Source organism: Mustela putorius, unplaced genomic scaffold (genome assembly GCF_011764305.1).
Source record: "Mustela putorius furo isolate JIRA1106 unplaced genomic scaffold, ASM1176430v1.1 tig00003988_pilon_pilon_pilon, whole genome shotgun sequence".
Lineage (NCBI taxonomy): Eukaryota > Metazoa > Chordata > Mammalia > Carnivora > Mustelidae > Mustela > Mustela putorius.
In genome coordinates, this window is record NW_025422127.1 from 793,695 (window position 1) to 810,843 (window position 17,149).

General features: G+C 43.4%; 1 protein-coding gene across 3 annotated transcripts in view; it reads right to left on the reverse strand.

The window, feature by feature from the left end:
- The window catches only part of LOC101682501 (maestro heat-like repeat-containing protein family member 1), an 84,273-nt gene that overhangs the window by 59,353 nt on the left and 7,771 nt on the right, over window positions 1-17,149 (reverse strand). For 2 of the 3 annotated variants that reach the window (XM_045071801.1, XM_045071800.1), the window contains exons 3-14: window positions 16,850-16,972; window positions 15,788-15,947; window positions 14,620-14,712; window positions 14,028-14,182; window positions 13,520-13,660; window positions 4,879-4,977; window positions 4,233-4,311; window positions 3,610-3,720; window positions 2,580-2,653; window positions 1,372-1,488; window positions 1,120-1,164; window positions 166-310 (exon numbers count right to left, since the gene is read on the reverse strand). In XM_045071801.1, the coding sequence (XP_044927736.1) occupies window positions 166-310; window positions 1,120-1,164; window positions 1,372-1,488; window positions 2,580-2,653; window positions 3,610-3,720; window positions 4,233-4,311; window positions 4,879-4,977; window positions 13,520-13,660; window positions 14,028-14,182; window positions 14,620-14,712; window positions 15,788-15,947; window positions 16,850-16,972 (1,342 nt within the window). The remainder of the gene's footprint in view (window positions 1-165; window positions 311-1,119; window positions 1,165-1,371; window positions 1,489-2,579; window positions 2,654-3,609; window positions 3,721-4,232; window positions 4,312-4,878; window positions 4,978-13,519; window positions 13,661-14,027; window positions 14,183-14,619; window positions 14,713-15,787; window positions 15,948-16,849; window positions 16,973-17,149) is intronic. The other variant, XM_045071802.1, reaches the window with a different exon arrangement.

Consider the following 17,149-nt stretch of genomic DNA (forward strand, 5'->3'; position numbering starts at 1 on the left):
CAGGCCCAGGCTCACAGCTGTGCCCTTGTGGCCCTCCCAGCAGATCTGCACCCTCTCCCCACACCCCTCCAGAGTCCCAGTCCCTCTCCCACCCTCCCCTCCCACCTGTGGCAGCCTGTTTCACAACTGCCCCCTCTCCACGGTCTCCTCGACCTGTGTACTTACGACTGAGGTGGAAGCTGCTTAGATAGGGAACCTGGCCCAGGGACCGGGCCTTCAGAGCCATGTCTGTAGCTATCTTACTCAGCAGCATGAAGGCCAAGGTGTTGTTGGGCTGGCATGCCAAGGTGATCAGTTTGGGCAAGGACACCTGGCAGAAGAGGTGGCAAGGGGATTCGATGTCAAGCTCCAAATTAGTCCCAATCATAAGTTCTCTAACCCTATGACTTTGTCCTCCTTTCTAGCAGGGGCATTTGAGACCTGTATACCCAGCCCCCTCCATCTCACTGATAATCCCCCTTCCCTCTCCTCCTTCCCCCCACATGTTGGTAAAACACAACCAAGGTCCTGATGAAAATTACAACAGGATGGACTTGATTAAATAGAGGGGCTTCTTGAAATGTGGAATTGTGTGACTTGTCATCGCCTTCACAGGGGGGCATTCCGGGGGCAAAAGACATGCTAGCCGTGGGGAGACAGCTTGCTGGGAGGGAGAGGGGGGTGTCTGGGAAGAAGAGTAAATCACAGCTGTCCTTTGCTTCTCATGGCCCCTGACTCAGCTCTGACCCACACAACAACTCGTAGAGTCTCCAAGAATCCTTAGAGGCTGCTAAGAGTGGGCAGGGTGGATAATTGCCCGTCTTTTTTTTTGGGAGAAACTATAGCCTGGAGAGCAATTTACTCGAGATTTTATAGCCAGAAACCGGCTGAGCAAGACCCAGGCTCAGGCCTCCAGGTTTACCACCCAGTGACCCTCTGCTCCACTGAGCCACTCCTCAGAGGAGCCCCAGACACTCGAGTGGGAACAGACAGAGGGGGGAGGGTAGAAGGGACAGTACAGGGGGTTAGGTGGAGTGGAGGGAAGGGGGAGACAGAGAGAATGCAATCTGGGGGTCAGGGTATCTGGGCAGCCAGGAGAGGAGGAGATGAAGGAGCCTCTTTGACCCTAGCTGCTTGTACCATCTGTAGGATTTCGGAACACATTCGTTGGATGTCCTCTTCATTCTGGAATAGGAAAAGATTTAAATCTGAAACCAATGCTAGCTGAGTCTTCTGATTCAAGGCCTCCCCTGGCTCACTGCTCAGAGTTTTAGACACCAAAGCCCCTTCCCACTGTGCCAACGATACCCTCTTCTTCTTTCCCTCGTGCTCCCGAACCTGCCCTTCTCTTGCTGCCACCCTCTGTCCCCTCCCTGCCTGGCCCCTGCTCACAGAGCAGGCAGACTCGCTGAGCTTGATGACATAGTTGATGATGATATTCCCCTGGGGCACGGCCAAGTAGTCATGCCGGCCCAGCATCTCGATGAAGTGCAGGAGGGCCTTCCGTACCTGCAGGGGGTAGTTTTGAGGGGGGAGCGTCACCTGTCATGTGACTAGATAGGAAGGCACATCAGTATGACCCTTCATGTTCCAGGTGAGAACACAGAGGACAAGAGCCTGTGACAGGAGTCTTCAAGGGACTCAGATCTCCCAACTTCAAGCCCAATGTGACTCTTCACTGGTCTCTAGGTGATGACAGACAACCCTACTCGACCCTGAAGTTCTAGCCTATTTCAGTTCTTACCATTCTCCTGAAGAACTGTAAGCACTGAGCTTGCCCACGCCTTACATAAGTAATGGACAGAAGAGTTGGGTAGGGAGAAATCAGAGTCCAGGAGAAGTCCCATGTTCTGGCCTTCATAAGGAAAGTCAGAAATGAATCCCACAAGTCCGAGGGCCCAGCCCTCAAGATCCAAGTCTCTCCATCAACCTTCTGAAGATTTAGGAATTGGTTTTTAGGGATGGTGCCATAGTTGTCCACCTGGTCCAATCCAGAGCTGGGAGCAGTATTTGCTGCCTCCAATTCGGGCAAAGGTTGCTAAAAATATGGTGCCACGGACCCCATGCTAGATATGATGTTTGAGGTCTTCTTTCCCCAAGAAAACTGAATATTTAGGGGGCAGAATTAGTATGCAGGGTGCCTGGATGGCTCAGTGGGTTAAAGCCTCTGCCTTCAGCACGGGTCATTATCCCAGGGTCCTGGGATTGAGCCCCGCATCAGACTCTGCTCCGCGGGGAGCCTGCTTCCTCCTCTCTCTCCCTCTGCCCGCCTCTCTGCCTACTTGTGATCTCTGTCTGTCAAATAAATAAATAAAATCTTAAAAAAAAAAAAAAAGAATTAGTATTCCTTAGAGCTCTGTGTCCCCACTGACGAGGCTCAGAAAATAGGTAGGAACCACCTGTCCACTTCTCAAATCCTTCTCAGGCTCCGAAGAGCTCACATGTAACCCATGGGCAGAGTCTGAGGCCAGGGCGGGCTTGGTAAGGGGATGCCTAACCTCTCTCATCCATGAACAGCCTCCCCTCTCCATTTTATACAACTTCCAGGTCTCAAGAAAGCAACTGCCCTCCCGGCCCAAATATTCTGCCTTTCTACTCACTGGTTTGAGATCGTCCTGAATCATGATGATGACGGAATGCATCACTTCATTCTTCAGTTGCTCTGTCTGGGGCACTAGAGAAAAGACACACACGCAGCTGGGGATCAGTCTCCTTCCGCCTCCTCTGTCGTATTGGGAGGCACAAGACAGACAGGTGAGAGGAATTCCAGGTACTGTCCTGGTCTTTGAGGACCAGATAGAGCGCCCAAAGATTATCTCCACCATCCCTCTGCTTCAAACCAGACTGAAGAGTGACAAAAAACGGGATTTTCATCAAGCTGGCTTTGGAGCCCCAGCTCTTTCCAGTCTCCTACGAATGCCCACGAACCCAGTCAAGCTATTCCCGCAACCCCCACTGCCCCATACACCACAACCTTTAAAACTATGACAACTGTTCTTCTTTATGTAAATTCCCTCTCCTAACTCACCGTTACAATCTCCTTCCCTGCTCCAGAGCCCATCCCATCTCCCAACTGACCCCTTCTCTATATTCCTATTGCAAATAACCACGGTCACATTTGAACAACTTTTCACGTATTATCTTGCATTGTTTCACACTCTGAACGCAATAGTGAACTCTTTGAGAGCAGGGACTATGTCTTATTTGAGTGTCTGTTCTCAGTGCCTTGCATTCTGCTAGACACAGAGCAAAGGTCTAGCAAACACTGGATTGGAGTTGATGCTTGTTCCCCAAGATCATAATCACAGACTAAACCACTACAAAACTCACTGCATATTGGGGAATAGTCTAAGTACCTCACATCCATTTTCTCATCTAACCTTCACGAAAAAATCCTAAAGGAAGCATTACCTTCATTTTCAGGTGAGGAAATAGAGGCACAGACTAAAAGCAATCTGCCCCTGTTTACACAGCTAATAAGAAGTGAAGCCAAGATTTAAACCTACTGAATTTACTTTGAGTTTACATTAAGTTTAAAACTGTGACTTGAACTATACGTGGGACTGTTTCCCAGACAAAAGAACTCTCATAGGAAAGAAGATCCCCGAGATTAGGCCAATGGTCACTCACCTTCTGGGAACACATCCATGAAAACTTGAAGGGCTGATACTATCTTGGCTGGATCACTGGTTTTCATGGTCTTTTGTATTAAGAATAGCACCTGATCATTGTATAACTTGGCTATCAGAAGGGGGCAAATACAAGGGAATCAAGAGTAAGTTTAACTAGCGAGTGGTAAGTAGAAGTAAATCATGCTTACAGCAAACCATGATGTCATGAACCAGATAAATTAGGGTCTTTTAGGCTGGAGAAAAGGAAGAGGATTGGCATCTAGCTAGATGCTTTCCTAAGTTGGGCTCTGTCCCTCCCCTGCCCCACCATGTGCCCTCCCATAGGTCAGCATGCCTCACGTGATCATTAGTGCTGTAATGACAAGATCACCCTTCTAAGCTTGTATTCATTGAAGAAGAAAGGGAAGCCAACTTCAGGTGAAGGGAGTGGAGCTACATCTTTGCCCCTTAAGATTCCTTGAATTTCAAGCAAAGCTCACACGGATTATTTTGCATCTGTTCTAGAAGGATAGAAGCCCCTTATGAGAACCTAGGTCCCTGCTCTGGTCCAGGGAGACACGAAGGTTACTCTAAGTGCCCACCCACACAAATACCTAGGTTTAGGGAACTGTGTTAACTTACATAGGGTGTAGAAAGCCTTCAGGGCAAAGATATGGTTCCGTGCAGAGTGAGGCTCTGACTCCTGGACTGTTTCACTCAGCTGTGGGGAGACCAATGCCATCAGACCCAGGAGGACTGAAATTAGGGGCCATGGGTGTGGATGGAGGAACCAAGGCACCATGGAAAGTGTGGAGCTTAGCCATAAAGGGGAATAGGAAAACAGACCCCCAGGAATCCACATTCCCAGCCCCAAAGAGAAGACAGTGGCAAGCAAATTAATCATACAGAAGGTAACACCTATTTGCAAAATGTTCAATTACCTTCTTACTCTAAGCTGCAACAGAGAGGCCCTGACATTTTTCACAGACATGATGGGGTGCTTTGAACCTCTTGCCATTTAGCTAGAGATTAGGGGGAGCAACAAAGTTCTGTGACCTTCAAGGAACACACAGAACGTACCCAAATTTATCTCATGGAGAATATTCTAGTCTATGCCCAGAATCCAGACATTTATCTATTCCAGGGAAACCTGAGATGTGTATGGTTAAGGTTACCATGTGAAAGACACCTGCCTTTACAGAGGTTGTGACCTGGGCTGTGGGAGCCATCGCCTCCAAAGAAGAGAGAAAAAGCAAGCCCAGGATGCTTCTAGCCCCACAGCACTCACCTGATTGAACAGCATGTCTGTAATATTTTCCAGCTGGGATTCCAAGTTTATACCTCCACAGCCACTAAGAGCCAGAGCATCCATAAGTTGGTAAATACACTGTGTGCATAAAGACAGAGTAAGCATAAGGTAGCCCAGACTTGCCACAGCCTCTGCAGAAATCCTCTGTCCTCACATCTTCTCTTCAAGGATGGGCCAAGTCATCATGGTTTCACACTGCCCTCTTGGATCCTTCCAAAAAAGGCTCAGGGTCTAATTCTTTCATAGTCAAATACATCCATGACTTGCCCTTCCCCCTGACTGGTAAACTACACTTACTTCCAAATAATCTCATTACTCCACAGAAAACTTTAGGGAAGGTCAACATTTCGAGTATTGGCTGACTTCAAGGGAGCAGAGTAAATTAATCAGAGCCAAAGCAAGAACTGATTCCATGGTTCTATGAGTTTCAAAATTCTGAAAACTGAATCTAAAAGACTACATTTCTACTCTCTGCCTGGTGGTTTCTTTTTTTTTTTTTAAGATTTTATTTTTATTTTATTTGACACAGAGAGAGAGAGATCACAAGTAGGCAGAGAGGCAGGCAGAGAGACGGAGAGGGAAGCAGGCTCCCTGCTGGGCAGAGAGTCCAACGTGGGGTTCGATCCTAGGATCCTGAGATCATGACCTGAGCCGAAGGCAGAGGCTTAACCCACTGAGCCACCCAGGTGCCCCTACCTGGTGGTTTCTTATTATTTTGTGGGTTCTTCTTATCACTGGTATACAACAGTTCTACAGATAACCTTAGTTTTCACATGTGTAAACATGCCATTTGATTTTCTTAAAACAGGTTTATTAACATCTGATACCAAAAATGATATGTATCTAAGGTGTCCCAGGGTGTCTGGGAGGCTCAGTGGGTTAAGCCTCTGCCTTCAGCTCAGGGTCCTGGGATAGAGCCCCTCATCAGCCTGTCGGCTCAACAGGGAGCCTACTTCCCCCTCCCCCTCTGCCTGCCTCTCTGCCTACTTGTGATCTCTCTCTCTCTCTGTCAAATAAATAAATAAAATATTTTTTAAAAATAAAGTGTTCAATTTATTAAGTTTTGATAAATGTATACTCTCAGGAAACCACCACTATTAACGTAAGGAACATACCTACTACACCTGAAGTTTCCTCTTAGGTCTTTGTAATTTCTCCTTCCCTCCCCTTCCAGCACCTTTCCTTTCCCCAGGCAAATATTGATCTGCTTTCTGTCATTACAGACCTTCACTTCCTTTTTAAGAAACTGCCAAACCATTTTCCAAGGTGGTTTGCCAGTTTACATTCTGACAGATGTGTAGTGGCATCTTGTGATGATTTTAAAGTCCCTCACATCTATGCAATGTTGAGCAACTATTCCCGTGGTGGCTGTCTTGTCATCCTCATATCTTCTTTGGTGAAGCAGCTGTTCAATTTTTTGGTCTGCTTTTTAAATTTTTTTAAATGGGTTTTGTGTTTTTCATATATTCTGGGTATGTGTGTGATTTGCAAATATTTTCTTCCAGTCTGGCGCCTGTCTTTTCATTCTAACAGAACAGAAGTTACTCACTTTGATGAAGTCCACTTTATTCGTTTTGTGTTCTTTAATGGATCATGTTTCTGGTTTGTAGCTAAGACATCTTTGCCTACTCCAACTGCACACAAATTTCTCCTGTTCTCATCTAGAACTTTGATAATTTTAAGGTTTACATTTAAGTATGAGCCATTATTTTTTAAGATTTTATTTGTTTATTTGACAGACAGAGATCACAAGTAGACAGAGAGGCAGGCAGAGAGAGAGAGAGAGGGAAGCAGGCTCCCTGCTGAGCAGAGAGCCCGATGCAGGACTCGATCCCAGGACCCTGAGATCATGACCTGAGCGGAAGGCAGCAGCTTAACTCACTGAGCCACCCAAGTGCCCTAAGTATGAGCCATTTTTAAAAAAAGACTTTATTTATTTATTTGACAGACAGAGATCACAAGCAGGCAGAGAGGCAGGCAGAGAGAGAGGAGGAAGCTGGCTCCCTGCTGAGCAGAGAGCCCGATGTGGGGCTCAATCCCAGAACCCTGAGATCATGACCTGAGCCGAAGGCAAAGATTTAACCCACTGAGCCACCCAGGTGCCAACAGTATGAGCCATTTTGAGTTAATTTTTATACATGGTATGGGGCGCCTGGGTGGCTCAGTGGGTTAAGCCGCTGTCTTCGGCTCAGGTCATGATCTCAGGTCCTGGGAACGAGTCCCACATCAGGCTCTCTGCTCGGCAGGGAGCCTGCTTCCTCCTCTCTCTCTGCCTGCCTCTCTGCCTACTTGTGATCTCTCTCTGTCAAATAAATAAATAAAATCTTTAAAAAAAAAATAAAAATAAAAATTTTTATACATGGTATGAGGTATGGATTGAATTTTTCTTTTTGTGTATAGATATACAAATGTTCTAGCACCATTTGTTGAAGAGACTATCTTTTCTCCAAAGAATTGCCTTTCCACCTTTGCCAAAAAAATCACTTGGCAGTAAATATGTAGGTCTATTTCCAGAATCTCTATTCAGTTCCATTTATCCATTCATCTGTCTTAATACCAATACTACAGTCTCCATTGCTGTAGTTTTATAAGTTGTCATTCTTTCTCTAAACTGTTTTGGCTGTATTGGGTCTTTTTCATTTCCGTGTGAGTTTTAGAATCAGGTTGTCAATTCCTATTAAATAAAGCCTGCGGGGGGGCCTGGGTAGCTCACTTGGTTGGGTGACTGCCTTCGGCTCAGGTCATGATCCGGGAGTCACAGGATCAAGTCCCACATCAGACTCCCAGCTCAGTGGGGAAGTCTGCTTCTCCCTCTGACTCTCCCTCTCTCAAATAAATAAATAAATAAATAAATAAAACCAGAAAGGAAACAAGCAAGACTGCTAGGTTCTTTTTTTTTTTTTTTTTTAAAGTAGGCTCCACACCTAGTGTGGAGCATAATATGGGGACTCTGAATTGACTGACCAACCCAGGCACCACAGACTGCTAGGATTTTGGTTAAGCTTGCCATGAATCTGGGGCACCCACCTGGATCAATCAGTGGAACAGGTGGGACTCTTGATCCCAGGGTTGTAAGTACAAGCAAGCATCATATTGGGTGTAGAGATTTTTTTTTAAGATTTTATTTTTATTTTATTTGACACAGAGAGAGAGAGAGAGAGAGAGATCACAAGTAGGCAGAGAGGCAGGCAGAGAAAGAAAGGGGGAAGCCGGCTCCCCGCTGAGCAGAGTCCGACGTGGGGTTCCACCCTAGGACCCTGAGATCGTGACCTGATCTCAGTGTCCTAGAAAAAAAATAGAGACCTGAGATCAGCTCATGATCTCAGGGTTCTAGAATTGTGCCCCGCATCGGACTCTCTGCTCAGCAGGGAGCCTGCTTCCTCCTCTCTCTCTGCCTGCCTCTCTGCCTGCTTGTGATCTCTGTCTGTCAAATAAATAAATAATATCTTTATAAAAAATGTCTCATACTTAAATGTAAACCCTAAAATGATCAAAGTTCTAGATGAAAACAGGAGAAAATGTTTTTAAAAATGAGATTTTTAAAAAAGAGGATTGCAATGAATCTAGATCAACTTGGGAAGAACTGATAACTTATTAATATTGAATCTTCAACCCCTGAATACTGCACATATTTCTATTTACTTAAGTCTTCTTTAATTTCCTTTAACAATGATTAGTAGTTTCCAGTGTACAGGTATTACCTTTTTTTCAGATTTATTCATGAGTATTTCATATTTTTATGCAAATAATCATGTTGCCTATGAATAAAGACAACTGTACTTCCTTTCCAATCTGTGCGCTAATAGGGTAAAGTTGTTTGATAGTCCTCAGATCTTCTGTACACTTTCTGATCATCTACTTGTTCTATCAATTGTTGAAAGGATGTTGAAATCTGATTGAAATTATGGGTTTTTCTGTTTCTCCTTGCAGTTCTATTAGTTTTTGCTTTATATAGTTTTAAAGCTCTGTTATAATAACAGACACATAATAGCAGGTACATAAACATTTAGAATTGTTAGGTGCTGTTGATAATTGACCCTTTCATCATTATGAAATGACATTTTTTAATACTTTATGATATTCTTTGCTCTGAAATATACTTTATCTGATATTAATACTGCAGAAACAGCTTTTTTCCATAAATGTTAACATGGTACAGCCATACCTTGTTTTATTGCTTCACTTTATTATGCTTTGGAAGGTGTTTTTGTTTTTTTATAAATTCAAGGTTTGTAGTGACCCTATATCAAGCAAGTCTGTCTGCACCATTTTCCCAACAGCATTTGTTTACTTTATGTTTCTGTGTCACATTTTGGTAGTTCTTATAATATTTGAAATTTTTTCACTCTTATTATTTTTGCAATGGTGATATGTGATCACTGATTATAACTCACTAAGGTCTCCAATGATGCTTTCTTTTAACAATAAAGTATTTTTAAAGCACTTATATTGTATTTTAGATAAGTGTTATTGTACACTATACTACAGTGTAGTGTAAATATAGGTTTTATATGCACTGGGAAACCAAAAAATTCATTTTACTTGCTTTACTGCAATATTCATTTTATTGCAGTAGTCTAGAACCAAACCTGTAATAACTCCAAGATATGCCTAAATATTTTTATTTATCCTTTTACTCTTAATCTATTTGTATCTTTATCTTTGAAGTGCATTTCCTATAGGAAATATAGGATATAGGTGGGTATTGTTTTTTTAATCCATCTGACAATCTCTGCCTTTAATTGGGGTATTTAGACCACTTATATATAATATGATTATCTATTTACTTACTTATTTATTAATTATGGTTAGGCTAAAATCTATCATCTTGCTATTTGTTTCCTACTAGTCCTAATTCTTTGTTCTCCTGTCCCTCTAACTCTGCCTTCAAATTAATTGAATATTTTTTATAATTCCATTTGATATCCTTTGTTGGCCTATTAGCCATAACTCTTTATTATTTTAGTGGTTTCTAGACAGGGTTTGTAGCACACATTTTTTAAAAAGATTTTATTTATTTATTCGTCAGAGAAAGAGACAGTGTGTACAAGCAAAGGGAGCAGCAGGAAGAGAGAAAAGCAGTCTCCCCACTGAGCAAGAAGCCTGATGCACAGTCAATCCCAGGACTCTGGGATCATGACCTGAGCTAAAGGCTGGCACTCAAAGGACGGAGCCACCCAGGTGTCCCTATAGCACACATTTTTAATTTATCCTGGTTAATCTTCAAGTGATATTATACTACTTTTCGTACACTAAGTATAGGTATACTAATACTACACTTTGTGCTATTGTCGTCATAAATTTTACTTCTACATACAACAAATTCCACACTACATTGTTATGTTTGGTAAAATAGTTACCTTATAAAGAGATTGTTTAAATAAAAAAAAAAATTCGCTCACATAATTACCATTTCTAATGGTTTTCTTCATTCTTTTGTATAAATCCATAATTCCATCTGGTATCATTTTCCTTCTGCCTGAAGGACTTTAACGTTTCTTATAATATGGGTCTACTGGTGATGAATTCTTTCAGCTTTTTTTAATGTGTGAAAATGTTTTTTTCTCTTAGTCTGAAAGATATTACCACTAAGCACAGAATTCTAGGATATAGTGTTTCTCTTTCAGTACCTTGAATTCTACTATGTTTTCACTTGCATTGTTTCCAATTAGAATCTTTATTCCTCCCCCTTTGAAACGTGTTGTTTTCATTGTTTCATTTTTTGTTTTTACTTTCCGCATTTAAGATTTTCTCTTTTCCACTGGTTTTGAGAAATTTGAATATAATATGGTTTGGTGTAGTTTTATGTTTCTTGTGTTTGGGGTTTACTTAGTGCCTTGGAACTGTGAATTTATCAATTTCTTCAGATTTAGAAAATTCTCAACCACAATTTCTTCAAATATTTTTCTGTCTTTCCCCTTTTTGGTGGAACTCCAACTGAACATAAATGAGGCTGCTTGAATTTGTCCATATCTCACGAAGCTTCCTCTTTCTCCTCCTTCTCCTCCTTTCCTCCCTCCTCCTCCTACTTCTTTTTATCTTTGTGTTTCATTCTGTATACTTTTTATTGCTATGTCTTCAAGTTAATCAATCTTTTCCAATCTAGCTTTCAAACCTACAGAATACAGTTAGAATACCTGTTTTAGTGTCCTTGTCTACCATTTCTGTGTGAGTTCTGGGTCAGTTTTGATTGATTTTTCTCCCTATTATACATCATAATTTCTTACATCTTTGTGTGTCTGGTGATTTTTTACTTAATGCCACTCATTGTAAATTAACCTTATTAAGTGCTGGGTATTTTTGTATTCTTATATTCTTGAATTTCTTCTGGGATGTAGTTACTTGGAAATGGTTTGATTGTGGGGGGAGGGTCTTGCTTTTAAAATGTGTTAGACCAAAACAGTATTCAGCCTGCTCTTAATTTTGCCCCACCTTCTCAGTGCTCTACCCAATGCCTGTGAGTTATGAAGTTTTCAAGCTGGTTGGTGTGAACAGGTACTATTCCTGGTACCATGTGAACTCTGGCTACTGTTCTCTCAATTCTTTGTTCTTTTCCTCACCTGAAACAGTTTCCTCATATTCACAGACTGTTTAATATTCTGCTTTGTAAACTATAGCTTCATTGGTCTCCCTGGATTCTCACTGCCATCTTGTCACCTCAGGAAGTCCACTAGACTCTTCCTGGGTTTTCTTTCCCTATGCCACAACCTGGAAACTCTCTTAAGAAAATTAGCTGGGACAACAAGAGGGCTCACCTCATTTTTTTCCTGACTATCAGGAATCACTGTTCTTTGTTGCCTCCTACCCAATGTCTTAAAAACCATTATCTCATATACTTTGTCTAGCTTTTAGTTGTTTCAGGCAAGAGAGTAAATCTGCCCCAGTTACTCCCTCTTCACCAGAAGCAGAAATCCCTCCACTGGATTTTGGATATTCAACATTTCCTCTTTTCCTTCCCCTACCTGATGGATTCCCATTAGGGCCAGTTTGCTTAACTAGGGCTGGTTAGTGCTGGTTGATGTCCAACCAAAATTATATTATAGGCTGATAAATATCTTGATTCTCAATCACCATGCCCTGGAGTGAGAGAGGAGGAAGAAGGAGAAGGGAAAAGGGAGTAGTCAAAACATTTCCACTGTGTGACACATGAACAATCTGTGGACTAGTAGTTGGAGAAAAAATCTCGTCCTCCAACTGACTAATTGACTACATAGAGCAAACCTTTGTTCCAAATTCACAGACCCTACCCTAGGCAACATGCAGACACATGCCAGGAGGGAGATCAAACAAGAGATTGTGTGGGTGGTCCATTAATCGGAAAACTCAGAGTAGCTATGTGAGAAAGTTCATCTCTTTCTATAACAAGGGAAGTGCATTTGAGGTGGTGGTGTAATGGTAGACTGCAAACCGTAGTCCCTGGAAACTCGATGTTAATGAGTGTTGCACAAAAAAAAAAAAAAAAAAAAAAAAATTCTCATCTTGGAAATTCACAAATGTACATTAGCATATTTAGCAACCCTGAAAAATAGATCTCTCAGATGCCTATTCTGAGGTGCATAATTAACCATTATCTCCAGCTGTCATGCTCTAAAATCCATCATTGTGTTAAAACTGAAACCAGATTCCCACAGGTTTCTTCCAGCCAATGACTGAATATGGCAAGTCCACTAAGGCAGACCTACTCCTTCAAGATATGGGACTTTTCTGATGGGTGGCTTTGGTTCAGGGACTCCATGTTGGCCTTACTGAAACTTTTTTAGAACCATACTGTCATCTAAGGCCTTCCTCACTTTTTCCCTCCTTCCCTTCCCTCCCTCCTTTCCCTTCTCCTTGCCAAGGTTCAGACATACATCGCCATCTGAGTGCTCCCAGCCTCCTCTGGCTCCCTCCCTATTTTCCCTCACAGATGTTCCTCCAATAAACCTTCTCCAACTCTAACACCATGTTGGTGTTTGCTTTTTGGAGGACAAGACTAGCCTGTGTATTGAAGGCTCTAAGGAAATTCTACATTTAAGATACTAATTTTAACTCAGTATTTCCCACCCATTTTGCCAAATAACACAGGTTACTTTGTGAAATACCCATTAAAAGTTGGATGGAACTTGGTTGGAGGAATGCCACTGAAATGGAAGGACTAAAACAACAATCATAAATTTTTGGTTCCAGTACTGCATCCTTTGCTCCTAAAAATACTTAACATTAGTATAACAATTCTTAGGTAGGCAGAATTCTGTAATGGCTCCCAAATTTCAGGCCCTCTTTCCCAGTTACTGAATCAAGCAGTAATCTAGATTGATATGAAGGGATTTTCACAGATGTAACTAAGGTCCCACATTAGTTGACCTTAAAACAGATTATCCAGGTGGGCTTGGTCTCTCTCATGAGCCATTTAAGTCTGAATCTAGAGGTCAGAGACGGGAAAGTCAGAGAGATTCAAAGGGCTATTCAACAAATTAAACAAATGTGCAGAGTGGAATTCCAACAAAACCTTATTTTACAAAAACAAGCTTCAGGCTGGATTTGGCCTGTGGGCCATGCTTTGCCAAGCCTAGCATTAATTACTCAATAAATGTGGAAAGCAAAAACTAATTAAATTATCTTCTCACCCCATTCCAATCACCTGGGAAATGTAGAAAGGTGTCACTTTTGCAGATACCAAAGTCATAAGCCATCGGGTTAACCGGTTCACTTCATTCTTGAGTTTGGAGGATGGCATAAGGAAGAAGAGGTGACCAATTATTACCATAGCTTGCTCTGTCACCTGTGCCCAAGGAGACACAACAAACTTGCCTCAGCTCAGGGATGAAGACAAGACAATTCCTTAGGGGCTTTTCCTTATTCATCTTTTTATCCCCAGGGCCTAGCACAGTGCCTGGCTAATAACAGTAATCAGTAAATTTAAGTTGCTTAATTGTGTATTTAACAAATATGGAGCTTGACAGTGGCATTTTCTGACATACTCTTCTGGAGAATGGGAAACAGAGCCCAAGGAAAGTCACCCTGCTCTTTTGGAAGAGCCATTGAAGTTATCCTTCCACCATTAAATAGACAGACATGGCCCTGCCCCATCTTTGGCTCAAGACTTACTCCTGCAGCCATCCACTCAACCCCACTACTCCAAATCCCACCTTGTTGTTGGTCTTTAGGGACCAACGATTGAAGAGAAGCCTGAGGGTGAGATAAGCCTTGAAGGACACGGCCTCTTTTGTGATGTCCATTATTTCATCATCTGTAGTGGACAAATCCACATGTTTCCGGGCACTGATGACCAGTCCTTTGAGCACTGTGAGGAATGCAGGGAGTATGAGCTGCCCATCACCTTTCCCTTCCCCTGGGAAACAAACACACATGTGGGCACAGTCTTCTCATCTCCAACCCTAAAAGTGTTTCTAGGGTCCTATACTGGGAAACACCAACCCATTCACCACCACTCCAACTATTTTTCCTTTGTGACCACACCTGGAACACAGCAAGGGAAGGAAAAGTGGTTGAGGGTATCAACGCCGATAGCATCCTTATCAAACTTGGTCCTTGCCCCAATCCAGGCCAAGAAGTCAGATGCAGAAGAGCAGCTGTTCACACCTGGTCTGCTCTCAGTCATTTCCTGGCCCTCCCCAGCCTTCCTGGATCCCTACTTAGAGGGACCAGCCTCTTTATTTGCCCTTCTTTCCTCCCTCCCTGATTCCAACAGAGTCTTCCCCAGACCCTCCTGACCCTTACCATGACATAATGCCAACATATCATCCTCTGTTTGGGCCATCCTCAGAAGGCGCAGGATATATTCCCATGTGACCCCAACGTATGAAGCTGCATCTAAGAGGGAAAGTACAATAAAGACATCCCTATCCCAGGGAGGGGAACATCCTTCACTAAGGCCAGGAACATCCTTCACTAAGGCCAACATTATAGACTGGAGGCCAGGATACCCAGGTTCTGATCCTAGTTCTACCTCCAGAGTCTGGGCAACCCTGAACCTGTTATTTAACTTATCTGAGTTTCAGCTTCTTTAACTGTTAAATAGGAGTACAGTTCCTGACGTGACCACTGCGCAGGGATGCTGGGAGGATCAAGCTCGATAGTGGATATTAGCATAGCACAAAAATGCAAATTATTAGGACAGGCTAAACATGAACACTCCTTTACAAAAACCCTTAGGAAATAGAGAACTATGCTGTCTGAGATGGATGTGAAGACATTTGCCCTGATTAGATCAAGCGACATGTTTCCAGCTTCTGTTGCTGTGTCCTCTGTGCTCGCTGGGTCATGCCTTGTCATTTTGAGCCCAATGCTCAGAAGGCAAACTTACTCCCCCCAGACTCTCTTTCCCCCAGTTCCAAGTGGTAGAGAAAAGGTCACTAGTCCTGTGACTTGATTGCCTTTTCACACTTTGTGATAGAGAGAAGGGAGCAGAATGGGTAAGCGAGCCACCACCATCACCAGGAGCCACTAGGGCAGAGACTGAATGGTGAGTCTCTGCCTCCTCCTGCCTACTCTATTAACTTCCAAGCCTCTAACCAAATTCAACACTGCATGCTCCCTTAAATAAAGCCCTCCTTGCTTCCTCCTTGCCCCCACCCACCACTGCTGAATGGGTACTTTCTATTCTGCCTTCTCTCTTCACCTGGAGTCTTCTTTCCAGCTCTGTGGGTCTCCCATGCCCTAATACATCCTATCGTGCCATTCTTGGTCTCCAGAAACTCCCTCCTGAGGTCCCAGGAGCCCAGTAGGGATCCTAGTTTGTTCTCCCACCTGCACATACACACCCATGACTGAAATAAGTGGAGATGTCCAATGAGAGAAATCAGGAATATAAAGCTGATCTAGAGCATATACAATGTCTCCACGCCCTGCTGCCCCTGTTCTCTTCTCAGACTAACTCAGATTATACCCTGGCGGTGGATGAGTCTCCCCACTGCAGTCAGGAGGCAGTTTGGGGGCAAGGTGTTGTGCCATCTGTCCCACAGCTTAAAGATGACCATTCCTGGAGACTGGAACCCCAGAGCCATTAGGACCGTAGTACACAGCTCCTCCAGTTCTCCCTCGGGCTTCTGGAAAAGAAAGATGAACTATTCAAAGGCTAATCCCCAAAATGAGTCCCGTAACTTCTAAGAATCAGCTTTGGTCAATAAGTGATTCTCTTCCATCTAGAAGGCAAGAACTCCACTACCACCCCATCCAACAAATGCCTTCCCAGTGATGGAGGGCAAGACCTTCCTAGAGCATGCAAAGAACAGGTAGACAAAAAAATCTGCAAAGTCTCTGTGTTGGGGGCAGGGGGGTTGTGGGGATTGAAGATTTTAGAGCAGAGAAATTCCCACACAGCACCTAGGGAATCATCAGGAAGGTGAGTAGATTATGGAAGCAACTTTGGAAATCTCTGGCAGGTCAAGAATCTTGATCATAAGACAGGCATGCCAAAGAAGGCAGGTAAACCAGAAGAAAGATAATTCATAGGTAACCAAGAAAATAAGAAATGAGATTAACCAGTGTCAGGAACGTGCATGTAAAGTACGTGGGTAGATAGACAGGTAGACATTATGAACGTTCAGTCTAGAGGTGGGCTGGCACACGGGTAAGTGGATTTGAAAGACAGTGAGATGATTAGTTGAATTGCAGTAACAAAGCTGACTAAGGTATAGCAGGACACAGTCTGAAAACCAGGTCAGACTTGGAGCCCAACAGCCCAAATCCTTCCCCCTTTTCCGTCTCCCTTCTCCTGCCTCACCACTTTGCTTCACTGCTGTAGCTTGCAATTCTGTCTAGGTCATGGTCCTTGAGATATGCTCAGAGTATTAGGTACGGACTCCAGCAAACTATTTAGAAATGAGACACTCACATTCCAGATCCCCGTTGGTTTCCAAGTGTCATCATCCACCAGAAAGAACTCCTGGGCTCAGACCTGCTGTTTTCTTCCCCCAAAGTCCCCAGCCCAGAGGCACAGGCTCCTCACCGTGGTCCTCAGGTAGTCAACGAAGATATCGGTCACCTTCTGGCATAGTGGAGGTACCATCTTGTTGTTTAGGATTTTAACTTTCAGCAACTTGAGAGTTTTAAAGACATTATCTGTTGACAACTACAGAAGACAGGGGACTCAGGAAGAAAGGAAGGTTGAAGGGTAAAGATAATAAAGAGAATAAGGGCCCCTGGTAGAGAAAGGAAGAGGAGGAGTGAATCCAGGAAGAGGGTTAAAGCTGGATCAGGGATTGAGGAGATGGAGGGAATATGGGTCAGACTAGGGACACGGGAATCA